Here is a 16,690-nt window from a genome sequence, read left to right as displayed (position 1 = left end):
CTCCATGGCTTATTTGGATAATAAATGAGAGCGAACACAGGAAAAAACAATGAAAGATTCTGTAAAAAGGGTTGTTTCCCTATTGTGGGACAGGATCACGTTGATGTGACGACAGAAAGGAGAAGGGGCTGAGAGCGGGAAACGACTGATGTTTATTCGAGGGGTAAGATGGGATAAGACATGATCCTTTAGTGGACATACAGCTTGTATGTAGAAATGGAAAACCCAATGGGACAAGATTATTCCATTTCAGACTATCTCAAGGCAACCTCGCTTTACGCAAGTTATGTGGACCTGTACATTCAATTAAATAACGGCCAATGTTTCCGAGAGAGCTTTGGGTTTAAGATGTGTATCTCTTTGGTGTATACGTGCATGCTGTGATGTATTTGAAACCTGAGTGCTATCTCTGTGTTCCCAACCATGCGTGTAGGTGTGTTTACTGCTTACCCGACTCGGATGTGCTCATTTACGATCGACAGAGCTACGTGTGTTCAGCTGTGTGAAATACATACTGTGAAATCTGCAATCTATTACCTGCCATGAATTTCAATGAGCGTAGGAAGTGTTTTATTGGTACGAACCAGAATAGTCACACTATCAAGAAATGGAATCAATATAGTGCCGATGCTTTAGCTCCAGTAAACGCAGGGCTTTAGTAGGTGTAGTGTTATGATTAAGATTAGTGTGTTTCTTTTGGTTTTAAGCGTGTGTATCCCTTCGAAAACCTTCTGGTGCTAAACTGAGAACGCACCTTTTTAAAAACGTGTTACTCCATCATACTCTCTGAGAGATACACGGATGTTCTTCCTTCTCCTGTGCATGTGTACACAAGAATGTACACGCAACTTGTAAAATATCCACATGTTGTATCGTGTGTATTTTATTGCACCTTCATTCAAGGTTCCTATTTTTCATGAGCCTTGAATGTACAGAACAGGCTGCCCACACACACACACCTCGACCTCGTGACAGTTGCATCTCACTCACACACAGCCATCAATAATTGACTAAGGGTTGGTGGGGGGGCGGGGGGGGATAAGCTCTACAAGACCTGACCAAGGCTTCAGACCAAGGATCCAGTCGATCAGACAAAGAGAAAAATCCACTTAGCACTCACAGGAAATTGTCAGGAGGTTTTTGGACATTAAGCCGGGCTACAGCTGTAAAACACATCTGTCTCCGGATGCCAGGCGGTGACGTTTTTACCGGGGGGAACGTTTTCAGCAAGTGGGAGAAGGAGCATTTTTTTTGCCAAAGCTGTACGTGTAAATTTATGATTAAAAAAAAAGTGATTCCAATACTTAATGCTGCAAAGTGGGCTGAAGAGAGTTTAGTTATGGTCATAGAGGGCACATAAAACACACCATCACAACCCGGTGAATTATTCTGTTACGCAAAGGCATAGAGTGTCACACAAAACGGATCTAAATCCTTCACTCCCTCTATGGAGTCAATATGTGTGGGTTGTGTGTGTGTGTGTATATATATATATATATATATATATATATATACACACACAATATATACAGAGCGCACTCTGCATTCATAGTTCCTGAAAGTCTTTGATGTCCCAGAGAAAATTGCTTTAAATCCAATACAGGCCATATACAGGGTAATCCAACTGACACACACACACACACACACACACACACACACACACACACACACACACACACGCACACACGCACACACACACACACACACGCACACACACACACACACACGCACACACGCACACACACACTTTGCAGAAACCCTGAAGACGTTGAGGATGAAGTACAGACATCCACTATTTCCACGCACACTGCAAAAAGATACTATTAAAGTTGAAAAATAAACGATTCAGGTCAAAGTATATACGTACTTGACTTAAAAACTACACGGATATGCACAAACTCACCCTCTCTGCGGACTGCGACGTGCCAAAGAAGATGGGTATGAACGCCAGCCAGATGATACAGGTGGTGTACATGGTAAATCCGATGGGCTTGGCCTCGTTGAAGGTTTCGGGCACGCCTCGCGTCTTGATGGCGTACACCGTGCACGTCACCATCAGCAGGATGGAGTAGCCCAGGGAGCAGATGAGCGACAGGTCCGAGATGTCGCACTTGAGGACGCCGCGCGCCGACGTGGGGTCCTGGGTCCGCTGCTCGCCGTAGTCCACGACGGTGTGCGGGGGGTCCACGGCGAACCACACGAAGACTCCCATGAGCTGAACCGAGATCAGGGAGAAGGTGATGACGAGCTGGGAGGCGGGGGAGATGAACCTGGGGAGGAGAAGATTACTGGTAAGAGGAGGTGGAGCCGCAAGGGAATAATGCTGCCAGGGTTACAATTTAATTGGGAGGAACCCTTTGCTACGATAGATGGCTCTTAATATCATATAGGCGTTTGAAATAAAAAAAAGAAAATACAGCCATACACAATCCCAGAGAAAACCCACACCAAAGCCATTTTCGGAGATAAACCCCAGAACATATATCCACAACTGGGTCCAGATGCGCTCACAACAACGAAAAAAGTGTTTTTGTTCAAAGCACATCGACACCTGCATCGACCCTTATCGCCAAAAGCTCTTTCCAAGTTATAATCTTCATCATCATCTTCTGCAAGTATAGCACCTCTTTTTCATACTTTTCAGTTTTGAGTCCGTTGCATGCTAGAAACATTGATTAGCAATTATAGAAACATGACGCAAGTTCACACGGTTGTCCTGATTTTATGCGTTTGTGGTGTAGAACATGACGCACCGCAGGAAAAAGCAGAGAGGAAAATTCTTCTACTGTCAATGGGAAAGGAGTCATCGCCTACTACTAAAAGTACTAAAGGATTTCACCTAGCCTTCCTGGACAGCAGGCAGAACATTTTGGAAATCAACTATTGTAGAAATGTATGCATGTGTAATATCAGTACAACAGTAACGACTCTAACAGCAGGGCGGTGCTTTTTAAAAATGGATGCAGGTACATGAACCTGAGCACTTTGAAATCCAGCATTAACATTTGAGTCACTTAGTTGATACTCTTTCCCGTCGTTACTCACACTGAGTAAAAACAGTACAATAGGTGAGTGCGAGTTCATGACTCATACATAATGTATGACACAGATAAATGATGAATAATGATTGCAAGCAGCTTTGTAAGGAAGAGGCAGAGGTTAAGTCCTCATGTGAACACACACATCTCGGTGCAATAAAAACTCACAGTGACCTTCGGTGCCGCTACACCCATCAAAATCTGTGTTTGTGCTGAACACACATCCACTCAGGGGTCAAACGCAGAGTGTGTGCAGTGTTTTCACCTGGGTGCTGATACGGATTTCTTCCCTTGTTCGAAGATGCGGTGTATCCTGTTGGTCTTGGTGAGCAGGGCGGCGTAGCTGAAACACATCCCCAGGCCCAGGAAGATCCTCCTGAACGAGCACACGCCCACGTCCGGCGTGGCGATCATCAGGAACGTGATGGCGTAACACAGGAAGATGCCCGTCAGCAGCACGTAGCTCATCTCCCGGCCGGACGCTCGCACGATGGGCGTGTCGTTGTACCGGACGAAGGTGACGATGACGAAGGAGGTGGCGATGATGCCCAGCATGGAAATAAAGACGGGGAAGATGGCCCAGGGGGAGTGCCACTCCAGCTTGATGATGGGGATGGCGACGCAGCCGGTGCGGTTGACATCGGGCCGCATCTCGTATGGACACAGCTCGCAGGTGAACTCTGAGGCCTGGAGGAGACACAGTTTAAATCATTCAAATTAGAGGTGGATGGAAAACGGTTTTAATTTATATGGATCAAACTGAATACTTCACCTCTCTCGTAAAAATAAAGTATAAACCATAAACTTAACTGGATATGCAAGAAGATATTGAATAGATGATTTAGGTGATAGGAGTTGTCAGTTTTCTTGATTAGTTTTCGGAAATTTCACTTTGTGAGACGGATCGAGTCGACAGGAAAGGAGCCAGATGTTGAGTAACAAAACAAAACAGCTGTTTTCACACATGCGCTCAGGACAATATTAGCTGCCTTTGCCTTTCGCATATGAGGAACAACAACAGGAAAGTATCTGGAACGTTCAGGACAGAGTTGACGCAGGAGGCAGGACGTGATGTTAAGGGGGAAAAAAGTGTCTTCCTTTAAATTAACTAAATAACGCTGGCATTGTCCCTCATCTTCAAAAGCTCTGAAATCTCATGTCTTTTGTTTTATTAATCCTTAAATATTCTTCCAGTTTCTCATCCCTTGCACGTTAGAAACGCCATCAACGCATCATCAATTTCCAGACAATTTCCTGCTGTATTCTCATACCGACATTATCCATACATTTCTCTAAGCGGCTGGGATGAAATGTCGTGGAGATTGCACGGAGCAACCGACTCAGACGTTTGCATTCTCACATACAGCCCTTTATGGAACATTTCAGTAGCATATCTGAAAGCAGCTTAAGACAAATCTGAAAGAGTGCAACCTTACTTTGTCACAAATAATTTGTTTTAAAACTCAAAGCTGTGTTAAATCTGTATGTAGCTTCTATATGTGTAAATATGCAGTAAATCCCACAGGCTTTCATCCAGGAAGATCTCAGCAGCAAAGTTATAAACCGAGCACTCGAGACACATTGTGAGTTATTTACCTCTGTAAAATAAATCACACATTTTACACATTTATTGTACACTTGCTCTATGGTTCGCTTTCTTGTTTTCGTCCACATGTTTTTACTATTTTCCAATCTGCTAAAATCCCAAATCTACAGTAAACGTGTCACCACATTATTGATTTTACAGCAAATGCATGTATCTGCAGAATGAGTATTGATCGCTCTCGGTGACAAGCGTCGCCTGCTGCTGATAGGGCAGCTATTTGCTCTTTTTCTTCAGGGGCTCTTGAACGTGCACTGGCTTACTCACGGATTTTCTTCCCCCCCCCAACTCCATAAGAAGGATGATGTGCAGCCAAATTGTCCCCTACCATGATGTAATTAACAAGGGGGGTGTATCTTCATCATGTGTGATCGGACCCTTCTCCCTCCTCTCAATTTGTGTGCTCCCATTTGCTATAATTGCATCTGCGGGGCTGGTCCTGCATATGTGAATTTAAAATGGGGCCACCAAAGTATACTCGTTTTTTTTGGGGGGGGTTGACCTGAAATGTGTTGGAACATAAAATCCTCATTACACAGGGGGGACAGGACTCTGCTGTAGAGCAAGAGGAAGCAGGCAAATACTGTCAGAGAGCAGACACATTTCAAAGAGCTGTTACTGCATCAGATCTTCAAGCTGAAGCATTAGTATCGTAGTAGCAGCTGAAGTGCTAGTACCTTTCAGAGCAAAGCAGGAAGTTCCTGAGATTGGACATTTGGTCAAGATCTAGATTTTTAACACATTTGTTTGACCTCAGTCTGCACCATGGTCCGAACCAAAGTTCATGTCTTTGTTACAGTGTTCACATTTGATCCGGTTTGACTACTACTGTGAGAAAACTCTTTTCTTCTTGTATATACAAATACTGTCTACACTTCCTGCAAGTCCACACTGTGGTCCGAGGTGCCTTTCACACCTCCACACATCATCGTCTAGATTAAACAAGCTCGGCGTGAAAGCGCCTTCAAAGCTTCTCGAGGTTTTGCTTTTAAAACACAAACATTCAAGATAATCTACAAATCAGGGTAATACCAGGTGACTTTGTAAAAATAAAAAAATTAAGAGCTAAAATGAAGAAGCACTGATGAAAAATGCATCAATCATTTTCTACATTTCTGCAAAATCAACCTGCCGTTGATCACCTGAAAGCATTGCATTGGACCGCTTCTTGTTTGGCATCAAGCTTTAAAAAAAAGGCAGCTTCAATAAAACATTATGTTTTAGAGAAAAATCACAATTGTTGCTTTTCAAACCCAAAGTTTCAGCAACTTAAATCCCCCAAGAACTTACATCCTTACAGTGTTATAAGCCTCCAGCATTTCCACAGCAGAGCCAAGCGCAGGGAAATCAAAGCAAATTTGTCTGCTGACGATTCTAAAAGAGCGGCGTCTGGTTTTGGGAACTTTTGGATGAAGAAACCAAAATAAAACAGAAGCTGGTTCCGCAAAAAAAAAATGTAAAAGGGTCTTGCATACACGGAGAGAAGTTTGATCACCTATTTCATACAGACCTGTAGAGCAAAGTGATGTGAAGGATTCTGCAAGATTAACAGATTTCATTGCATATCAGTCACAGTTTGGCTTATTTAGATCAAATCCTTACATCTTGACGGACTCAGCTTTTCTCCAGATATATTTACCTGATAGTGGTATCCCTCACAGCGCTCACAGTGCCAACAACACGGCACACCTTTCACCACCTTTTTCCTCTCGCCGGCGCGGCACGGTATGCTGCATACAGATGGTGGGAGAGATGGATCGCCTGTCTTCCAACGCATGGCCTCCACCTAGACGATCGGATGAGCAACAGGATAAAAAACTATGTTTACGTGGCAAAAACAAAACTTTCCACTCTCTTTTGGGAGATTGAAGTGGCAGCCATCTGCTCGAGATGACATTACTGTGTGTTAACGGGCCTTTAACGCTCCGTTTTCCCCTTGTACCTGCAGAAAGTGTTTCCTCGGGGCAAACTGGAGAGCAATTAGCACGAGCGGATCCTCAGATCATTTTCCTGAGCGCCACCGGGCACGAAACTAACACAAGCGAGAGTGGAAGCCAGCAATCAGACCATAATCAGATCTGGCACCATTTGTATTTCCTTTTGTGTCTGTTTATGTCTTCCACGTGCGCCTTTTATTGATTTGTGCTTGTGTCACGCTGGCATTGAAGTAATCTCCTAAGCTCTACATATGTCTGGTGTGTATGGGTGTGTGGGTGTATTTTAATTTGCCGTTATGTGTGCGAGTGCTGGTAATAAACTCGGTCATTAGAGTCCCGGAGGTTCCCCCGTTGCCGAGGGGGCAGAGAAAAATAGAGCATTACAGTTTTAAGGCACACAATGTACCAACCGAAACTAGTTAGGAGGGAAAACTCATGGGGGACGGAGTGAATGGACTTGATTTGATCATTGACACACATACATACAAACAAACAAACACACACACACAGACACACACACCATTGAGTTACAAGTGCTGCAAATGTATCCGGCAGGAGAAACACACTAATTAGAGGAGCTAGAAAGAAAATTAAGTGTTTGCGTGTGTGTACTTGTTTTTCAAAGGGCTGTTAAAGGTGTAGGACTTGGTTTCGGGGTTCGAATTAGATTAGGGTAAACATGTGCACCAAATGATCACTCCCTTTAAATCACCCCATGTCCTTTAAAAACAGATTAAGATGGAGTTGGGGAAAAATGCATTATGCCAATGAGTGTCCTCACTAAGATAGGAGTCAAAGAATGTGTGTGTGTGTGTGTTAGTGCATAAAAGCATTATTTTAAACTTTCCACACACACACACACACACACAGTGTTCTATAACAATAACCATGAATTATGCACGAGGCAAAACAAAATAGTCCTGGTCATGAACTTCTCCTCCATTAATTACTTAGCTGACAGTGTAATAGTTATAATGGAATTCTGTTTTAATTAGTAACATTAACTTTACTGTACATTTGTGTCCAAATACTGTTCATCCAACCAAACATTTGCCATAAGACCATTGCACCAATCTTTCCTCTCTTATAAACATGCAAACGGTGCTAAGATAAGGAAAACTTTTACCTGCTGCTAAACCTGCACTGCGCCTTTAAATCTAACCGGATTTTTCCACTAAGTTTTAGTTTGAAAATCTGTCTACACAAGTGTTTTAGCTCCACATCAGAGACCCAATCAGGAAGCGGTTGTGAGCGTCTACGTCTTCGTTTCTAAATCTCTTCGTTTTTGCGCAGCTAGACTCAAACACAGCCCCGGAGTTTTCAAACTAAAACAGGGCTAGCAGCGTTTCCGAACTGTTTAGCAGCTCTTAAACTCCGGAGTAGCGTGGACGCCAGGTATATCTGCAGCAGGAAAACATCGTGGATGTGGCCGCAGTCCTCTTATCTATTCATTTGCTCCCAGGTGGATTTTTAACGTGCTGTGAGTGTGTAAGTCAGTGAGTGAGAAATCGTGACTACAACTATGAGACCTCCGTCTGCTCCTGGATTAAATTATGCTTTTTTGTGCGGCTGCACATGAGGCTCAGGTGTAAACTCCAGTTTCTGTGCGAGCATTTAAGTGGAGTTTTGTTTATATCTACAGTAGGTGTGCAACTTTGTGTGGGTGGGTGTGCGAGTATCTCCCTGCACAAGACTTTACATTGTGAATATATAAGAAACTTTTTGAACAATAACGCTCAGCGGGATCTAACTTTCCCTCCTGAATCACCTGAGCCCAGAAACTGTGCATTTCTAATTCATAGCAGCGGGTCACAGTGATGCTGAACTTTGATTCTGTGCAGGTTAGGTGGAAAAATGCCTCACATTGCACATTTTGGATTCGTAAACATGCATTGAACTTGAAACACATATTCAAGAACATATGTTTTGGACTAAAATTTTAGATCGGAAAATTATTTTATCATTGCAATACCTAATTACAAATATTTTGGCAAGTTCTTAAGTCTAACCATTCCCTTGATCGCTCCAGATTTTGATTTTCATGAATTTTGGTGGAGATCTGGACACAGGGGAAGATCCAGGATTTCTTTAGTTTTTAACATGTTCACAGATTTCTCATGGAACAAGTCATGGATCCTTGATGGAAAACAATCTGACACATTTGGGTAACTGATATCTGTGAGTAGTGTGTGATATGGTGCAGCTTGATTGAATTTAACTGTTGGGCCTTGGAGGAGGTGTGAGCTCTGGTGCCATTCCAGTTATTGTTTGTTCATGTCCTTGTTGCTAGTGTCAGCATGGATCGTTCTGCATCTGGGTGAGAATCTTACTCTGAGGTGTAGTTTATTGGTCCAGGAGCCGATGACTCTGTACTCCGCAATAGATTTGTTGGTGATCTGGTACTGGAAGATGTCGTATCTTCCTGGAGCGTCTCCGTTCTCATTGAAAACCACTGGTGTACCGGCACTTCCTGGAAACAGCAGATGGTGGAGAGATGATCAACTTGGTATATTTCAATATGACTCTATTACAAGATGGTTTGTGTTCAAATGGCTCTATTGTTATTGATCACCACACAGCTGCTGCAGAGTAAGAAAAAGGACAAAGGGTTTTAGATATTTGGTGACAAAATCTTTGATAAAAATTATGTTTCCTCTTCCACAGAAAGAAAGATAGAAAAATCTGAATCATCATCTCTTGGAATGTTAACTTGGTAACAAAAGAGGCTGCATGCCCTCAGTCAAAGCTTTTAAAAAGCTTTTTGAAGACAGAAATCACAACAAACATCACTTAAGGTGTCACAGGTTTTAGAAAAAGATTAAATTAAAATGAAACAATACAGTGATACGGACCTAAATCATTCATCATTATACTATTAATATATGATTATTAATAGAATAATCATTATACCTTTAATATATGATTATTAATATAGTATCATTATCCGTCTGCAGAAAGGCCAACACACAGAGCAATACTGTAAACACATCTATTAAGTGATATTCCCCCTATCCTGTGGTGTATTGTAACTCAGTGTGTGTGTGTGTGTGTGTGTGTGATTAGATACGCACAAGCATGAATAAGTTTATGTCCTCTATGGTTTACTCTGGTTTTTTTCTTTGCCAATCAGGCTCAACACAAACTTTGTATCCTGCTCCCTCTCCGTCTTACTCGCCTTCTTTTATGTAGCGATACAATCAAATCGCCGCATCGGGCGTAGCATAAAGGAAATCCAATTACAGTGTACATGTGAGGAAAGAAGGGCATTGTGGGAATTCTACCTGTGCGCTATAAGTCACTGATATGGTGATGCTGAGGATATATATGAAAACTGTTACCAGTTGGAGGCAAAGCAGCAGAGTGTGAAACGGCGCGAGGGTGAAGATTAGAAATTGACTAAGAGGGTGAAAGAGAATGAACGGCTAATAACTCGACTCGACACAGCAGAAGAACGAATGCACTTCTGCGAGGAGGAGAGAATATTAACAGAACACAAGTCACAGAAATAAAGAATGAGTTAGATACAAACAAACAAGTAATTTGAAAAAAGGAGAAAAAAAGGTCGGAGTAAATAAGAATGAAATAAAAGTGATGAAGATGAACAGAGAGAAGAACAAACAAGACAGAGGGAGAAAGAGAGAAATGTGAGGGTTCTCTCACTGTGACCACAAGTAATGAAACACATTCATTTATTGAGTGGAAGCGAGAGAATGAGCACGATCGAGTACGAGTCTCATCGAGAGAGATAGACAGATGAAGGAAGGCTCGATTGATAAGAGATAAAATTAGTTGTCTCAATCTCTCATTGTTATCAAGTTATGAATGAGCTTCGTTTCTCTGAGAGCTAATGTATGTCTGAACCTAATTAATTTCCGAAAACAAATCTAATTCATAGACATAATTTATAAAAATGATCATTAAAAATTACCAGACTTAAACAACTGATACTTTACAATATTGTATCTTTGCCTTGCTCAGTCTTTTATTTTGCCTGTAACTAAAAAAAAACACAAACTAGGTTAAAATTCTGCAATTAGTTATTTTTCACTCCAATTTCTGTGGGATAAATTTCGGGCCACATTCCAAAACTGAAGAAAAGGCTTTGAAAAGTTGAATCTCTCCATTTGAAAGCTTGAAATCTAAAAAAGTTTGTGCATGATTTAAACTAAGTTTTGAAGCCTTGCATAATGTTTTGACAGGCCGACAGACATTTCTAATCTTTGCTAACTTTATTTATTTATTCATTTTTGACTACATTGAACATTGAGTGTTCAATGTAGTCACTGTTCCCCCACTGCATCACTCTGCACCAGTTTGTTTCCCAGGTTTGAAATCTTTGAAACCATAGCCTTTTGTTCAGTTCTGGAATAGGGCATGATATCCCATAGTTCCACAGTGGGAGATGTTTAATTGGCATTTATTGGCACATTTCAAATTCCATTACTTTGAAAAGAATGTTTCTAATTCTAAAACTGAAGATGCTGGTTGTGTATCAATGTGCTTGCCAGGGAACACGCAGCTCACAGACCTAATTACTGTGCCTGCTATGTGTTAAATACACAGAATGGGGTCATTGATGTTTTCACACAATACCCTCTAGCAACCATGCAGTTCCCCCTAGCAACCATGTTCAGCTAACTGACTCATATACCTCAACAAACACAGACGTACTAGCGTCCAACGACCGATTCATCAATGCAACCCTCAAAAACCACAAGACACCTTGGCAACTAACTGGCCTAGCAACCACAGTAGTCACCAGGGCACAACTGCAACCACCAACTAGTGACAACCTAACAAACCTGAAAAACACCCAATAATGGCTTTTTCTCAATTCAAGGGTCGTATCATTCGAAAGTTTCAGATTCAAACAAACTTTATTGATCGTTTAAGCAATTGATTTGCAGTTTCCCCTGTTGATCACACAAACAGCATCCAATATGATACGTGTCAAAAAGCACAGGTCAACAAACAAACAGAGGTCGGAGAAGAACATCGAGAGAGGGATAAAATAAATAGCAACAAAAGACATTGATAAAAGATGGCATTTAAAATGAGTTGAGTTTAGTAGCGTGATAGCAGAAGGAATGAAAGACTATCTGTTAGTTCTCCTCGGAGATACAAGACAACCGTGAACTCATGAGACAAAACCTGATCAGGTTGGCTGGTAAAATGCTTTGCCTTCTTTTTCACCTGATTCTCCCGGAGGGAAGATAACTGTCTTTGCTTGACTCCAATGATCTTGGAGCAGACCATAGGCCGAGGAGTCCGGGGGTCGAGACGAAATAAGGTGGTCTGGTATTCGAAGGTTTTCCCTTCTTGCGTCACCAGCTTGTCCTACTCTTATTATAACATCGTTAACTACCTTGGGGAGCTGAACTTACTGCAGCTCAGCAACCCGCACAGCTAGCTTGTTAGCTTCAGCATGGGCACAAATTGAATTCCTGGAATAGATTGGCCCCTGAAGGATCCACCTGTTGGATCCTCCGTTTGCTCAGGAATGAAAAGACACATTTGAAGGAGCCTTCGAAATGTGACAGCCTAGTCGAGCAACTGTGATGCAATCAGCCTTCAAATGCAGCCTCCAAATGATGTGGCCCCTGAATTGGGACACAGCTATTACCCTAGAGGCCACATAGCCACAACGTAGCAGCACAAAGCACCTATCCATGCATTGTTAATCCTCTACAATCCACCTCTGCAACTTGCTTCATTTCCCCAGCATCCCCTCCCAATATCTCCAACTTCTTCTATTTCCTCTCCTACAAATGTCCTCCTGTTTTTACTCCGTATTCCCTCCATCCTCCCTTACCACTCTCTCCCATCCTCTGTGCTAAATGAGGGTAAAAATGGGTTTCTCTGTTTACTCCATCCCAGTAATAAGGAGTTAGCCAGAGGAAACATTCACGTCCATTAGACTGAAAACTAAAACCAACAAAGTTTCAGTTTCATGTCATTGTTTCTTTTCTTCCATTTCCTCTGACCAAAGTAACTATTTTCTTCTGCGGCTCTGGCTGTCATCACCTTCCTTCCACTGACCACACAGTCTCACATTGATTCAATCAATCTGCTAATTTGCTCTGTTTCCCCACCCAACACCTCTTTCCCCTTAATTTCCATCAATTCCTCACGGTTGGTTGAAAGAAAACATCACAAAAAAATGATCACATCAGAGATTGTACACTGCAGGCTCCACCACAAGGACCTGCCAGGGTTGATTGGCCAGTCCGTCTCCGGCACCAGTAAAAGAGTAAAACATTAAAAAAGGTTTATTTCTCACCCAGTTCTCATCTTTCCCTCAGATCTCTGCTGACTGACATTTCTCTAATATTCCCTTTACACCAATCGTGCTCCCACAGAGCTTGTTAGGATGCAGTGACTAAAACAGTTGTCTGGAGCAGAGACACGCTGACAGATACTTCAAATTATGCAAAGTAAAAAGCAGACGGTTTGCTCTGAAATCAAATGCTGTTACCTTGAGTAGGAAATGATTATTCAATCTCGTGGTGTTTGCATCGCTTGCTGCAAATTTCAGAATAAGGTGGATAAAGACGGCAGACTTTTTTAAAAAGGCGCCGCAATTACCCCAAACACACGTACAATGGGCCTGACAGGTGCCGGCATTATCTCGCCAAGGTGTTGGGAAAACAGGTCGCTGACAACCGCTCATCAGTTCTGATTAATGTTTTGGTTGAAGGGATGCATTTGGGTTTCGCTTTGTTTATGCATCAAAACATTCACAACTGACAAACTGAGGACATATGGGAGATGGTGAATTGCATCTCCATTCAACTATCCAGAAATGAAGCCACGATATATCCAATTCCCCCCGATTTAGCAATCTAACCCTAACCCTACCAAAGTTGCTGAAAAAGTTAACATTTAAACTTATGTTTGTGCGATGAGAACTACCTAAAATGACAGAAACCATCTTTGAGAAGATTTTATTTTATTGAGGATTGAGTACAGGCCATGTCCCGTTCACTAACATGGAGGAGGCTGGTTTATGAATCGTACTGCAGACAGCCAAAAGGGGGCTATCGAGATGCTTTGGCTTCACTTTCCTGGAGCTGTCACCATCTGAATTTACAGTCCATGAAATTAACAAATATTGTTTTGTTGCAAAGCACTTTAAAACTTGTATTGAAAAGTGCTAAACAAATAAAAATATTATTATTAATCAGGAAAAAAAAGTAGATTTATCCTTTAATTTTAAGAACATTAAAACACAGTTCAACTGCTCGTCTTATTGAAGGCAGAGACGTGGAAACAACTGCACGTCACACCTGTGAATGTGTTAATGGAATCTGGCTGCACTGTGAGGCACGACTGTCGGAGCGCTGACATATCTTCATGTGGATTTTCCCAACTTCCGCCTTAGTGGGCACGACCTTGAAAAATAAGTGATTTACCTGTTGCCCTGGCAACACACCTCTACCTCATCCTGTAGTGATACCCGTTATGTTCATTTATTCAAAGGGAGATGCCGCACTGCAGAAATGTTCACGCTGTATTGTATACATGTACACTAGAGTCACACAACAGTCTTCAACAGCACTTAATGTTTCATACTTCAATATATACTTTAAATGTACATTTTCAAATACTGTGTTTGTAGCGAAACAACAAAGCAACAGAACCAACATCGTCTCACACTACAAAATTCACATTCTGCTCGGGCAAAGTAAGTTCTCGGGATGCTAATTTCTTCTCCGTCTCATCTGCATTCATTTTGCATAACCCAGAGCAAGCTGACAACCTCCTAAATGACACAGAAAACACCGGAGAGGCCAGAGGGCACAAGCATGTTAACACAACACCGAAAGCCGCGGAGCTTGAGGTTGTTATTTGGAGGGAAATTGGGCTGCTAAAGCGTGGCAAGAATGGCTAATGCCTCCACTTGAAGCCGTGGGGAGGGTGTGTGTGGGAGTGTGCGTCCCTTAAGTGCAAGCAAACGTTTTATTAGACTTGTTTTAACTCTCCAGGTTTTCTCTAAGCAGGAGAAACAAGGCATCGCTGCAGCACAGGGCTCTGCTGAAGTGTCCTCGAGCAACTTTCTATTCCTCTGCCTGCTGGAGGCGCCGCTCTGTAGCCCCCCCCCCCTCCCCTCACACACAGTCAGAGGCTTTCCCTTTGGGGATCAACAGAATTTCACAAGAAAACCTACAACTCTCACAACTTCCATCGAGATTTGCTATTCCAGCTCACAGGTCACGACCTTACGCTTCAATAATGGAACAGGAGATGTAATAATGAATGAATAAATTTAGTTGGAATCGACTTGCAGACAGAGACAAACTTAAAGAGGAGGAATACGGGTGAAATCCGAGTGAAACAGTAAGATCAGGCACAAGAAAGTAGATGAACGATTGATTTGCTTCGACGCTTAGTTCAAACACAGTCAATGTCAGTCACACCGATTCAAATCAAAGTCACCCAGGAGACGGATGAGTAGGAGAAAAGACGAATCAGGAATGTGAGGGATACGATGATAACAGCAATCAAGAAAGCAGAGGCGCTTCGAACCTCAGCTACTTTGAAAAGGCACGGTGACGAAGAAGAGAAAGGGTGAAAAATGATTGAGGAAGGATGAGTGACAGAGGAAGGATAGGAGTGAAACAGGAGGGTGCGTGCAGGAAAGAGGGAAAATGAGGACGAAGGAGACAGAATATGTGTGAATCGGGCTTGGGTCGATTATCTCGGAGGTGAGAGTGATCGCTACGAGCCCAATTTCCAAAAGGCCATTTATTTGCGTATGTATAACCAACACCTCCGACACTGACACAGCTGCCCCGCTGAGGCTGAAACAGAGCGGAGGAGATCACAGCCAGACAGACTGAACATCTGAGTCTTCATGCTTTTTCGTTCTAGAGGTTGTAAATACAACTTTTGGCCTCAACTCCAAGCGAATGGACAGTCAGTGAGCGGGAGAGCTGGAGCGAGAGAGAGCGCTGCGAGCCACAAACAGCTGTTTCGACGTGTGTTGCTCAGCGCACAGAGTGGCCCGCGACTGTGGGAGAATATTAATTAGCATGGGCCTTAAAACCCTCCACGGCAAACAGAGATAGACACAGGCAGATGGAAGAGGAGTATATGAATAGCCTTAGACTTCCCTGTGTTGCTGGAACTACAGATGCAGCGAGACAAGAGAAACAGAAGGAGTGAAAAAAAAAGGCCTGAGGCTTCGCTGGTTCTCCTCAGAAACAACGAGGATGAATAGCAAGTCTTCATACCAGAGACGAAGTGTTTGTGACGGGGAGATGCAAAAACTACACCACAGCATGCATTATTAAAACATGTGGCTGAGAGGGTGTGTGTGTGTGTGTGTGTGTGTGTGTGTGTGTGTGTGTGTGTGTGTGTGTGTGTGTGTGTGTGTGTGTGTGTGTGTGTGTGTGTCATAGGCTTCCTTTGGGTACAAATTCTGGACCATCCACCAGTTAATTGAGGACAAAAGCTGTGTCCCTTAGTGGGAATAAGCTGATTATTGGGTTAGTGATTAAAGTTAGGGAATAAATACTACTGATGTATACGGAGGCCCTGAAGTGCCAAACACAACGAAGAAACCCCAAAACACAACGGCATTACCCTCTAATGAAAAAGATAAGTGCCTAGTGACAAAGCGTTCGCTGATTGGACAAACACACTGTACATCTTTGGACATCTTGTGATTTGCTGTAGAGTTTCGTTGTTTTCTCATTCAGTCGTCTTGTCTCATTCGCAGTTTTGTTGTCTTGCTACTCGCCATTGTGTTCTGTAATTGGCTGTCGATTTCTCGTGCACCATCATATATTTTCTAATTTGCCATTGTGTTGCCTCATTACCATGCGGTCTTGTGTGTATCTCATTTGCTGTTGTGTTTTCTCATTTTATGATTTGCACTTCGGGGCCACCATAGACACTTGTGTTGTTGCCAACAGGCTCCCATCTGTGTGTCTATAGCACTAATAGGGGAGAAGGGACAGAAAAACAGGGGAAAAAATGGAAAGTGAAACAAATACAAAAAAGAGAATAAGACACAAATAATAATCTACAGCAACATGATCACTTTCACAGTGGACTCCAGTGAAAGACGTAACTCATGACTGAACAGCTGGTTAACTCCAAGCCTCATT

At 42.6% G+C, this 16,690-nt stretch overlaps 1 protein-coding gene across 5 annotated transcripts in view; it reads right to left on the bottom strand.

Moving 5' to 3' along the window:
* grm8a (glutamate receptor, metabotropic 8a) overlaps positions 1–16,690 on the bottom strand; it is a 217,486-nt gene that overhangs the window by 20,679 nt on the left and 180,117 nt on the right. For all 5 annotated transcript variants that reach the window (XM_034578406.1, XM_034578404.1, XM_034578408.1 and 2 more), the window contains exons 8-11: positions 8,909–9,048; positions 6,281–6,427; positions 3,304–3,725; positions 1,904–2,270 (exon numbers count right to left, since the gene is read on the bottom strand). In XM_034578406.1, the coding sequence (XP_034434297.1) occupies positions 1,904–2,270; positions 3,304–3,725; positions 6,281–6,427; positions 8,909–9,048 (1,076 nt within the window). The remainder of the gene's footprint in view (positions 1–1,903; positions 2,271–3,303; positions 3,726–6,280; positions 6,428–8,908; positions 9,049–16,690) is intronic.

The sequence above is a fragment of the Hippoglossus hippoglossus genome, chromosome 23, assembly GCF_009819705.1.
Source record: "Hippoglossus hippoglossus isolate fHipHip1 chromosome 23, fHipHip1.pri, whole genome shotgun sequence".
NCBI classification, from domain to species: domain Eukaryota; kingdom Metazoa; phylum Chordata; class Actinopteri; order Pleuronectiformes; family Pleuronectidae; genus Hippoglossus; species Hippoglossus hippoglossus.
This window is presented reverse-complemented; position numbering and strand designations above follow the sequence as displayed.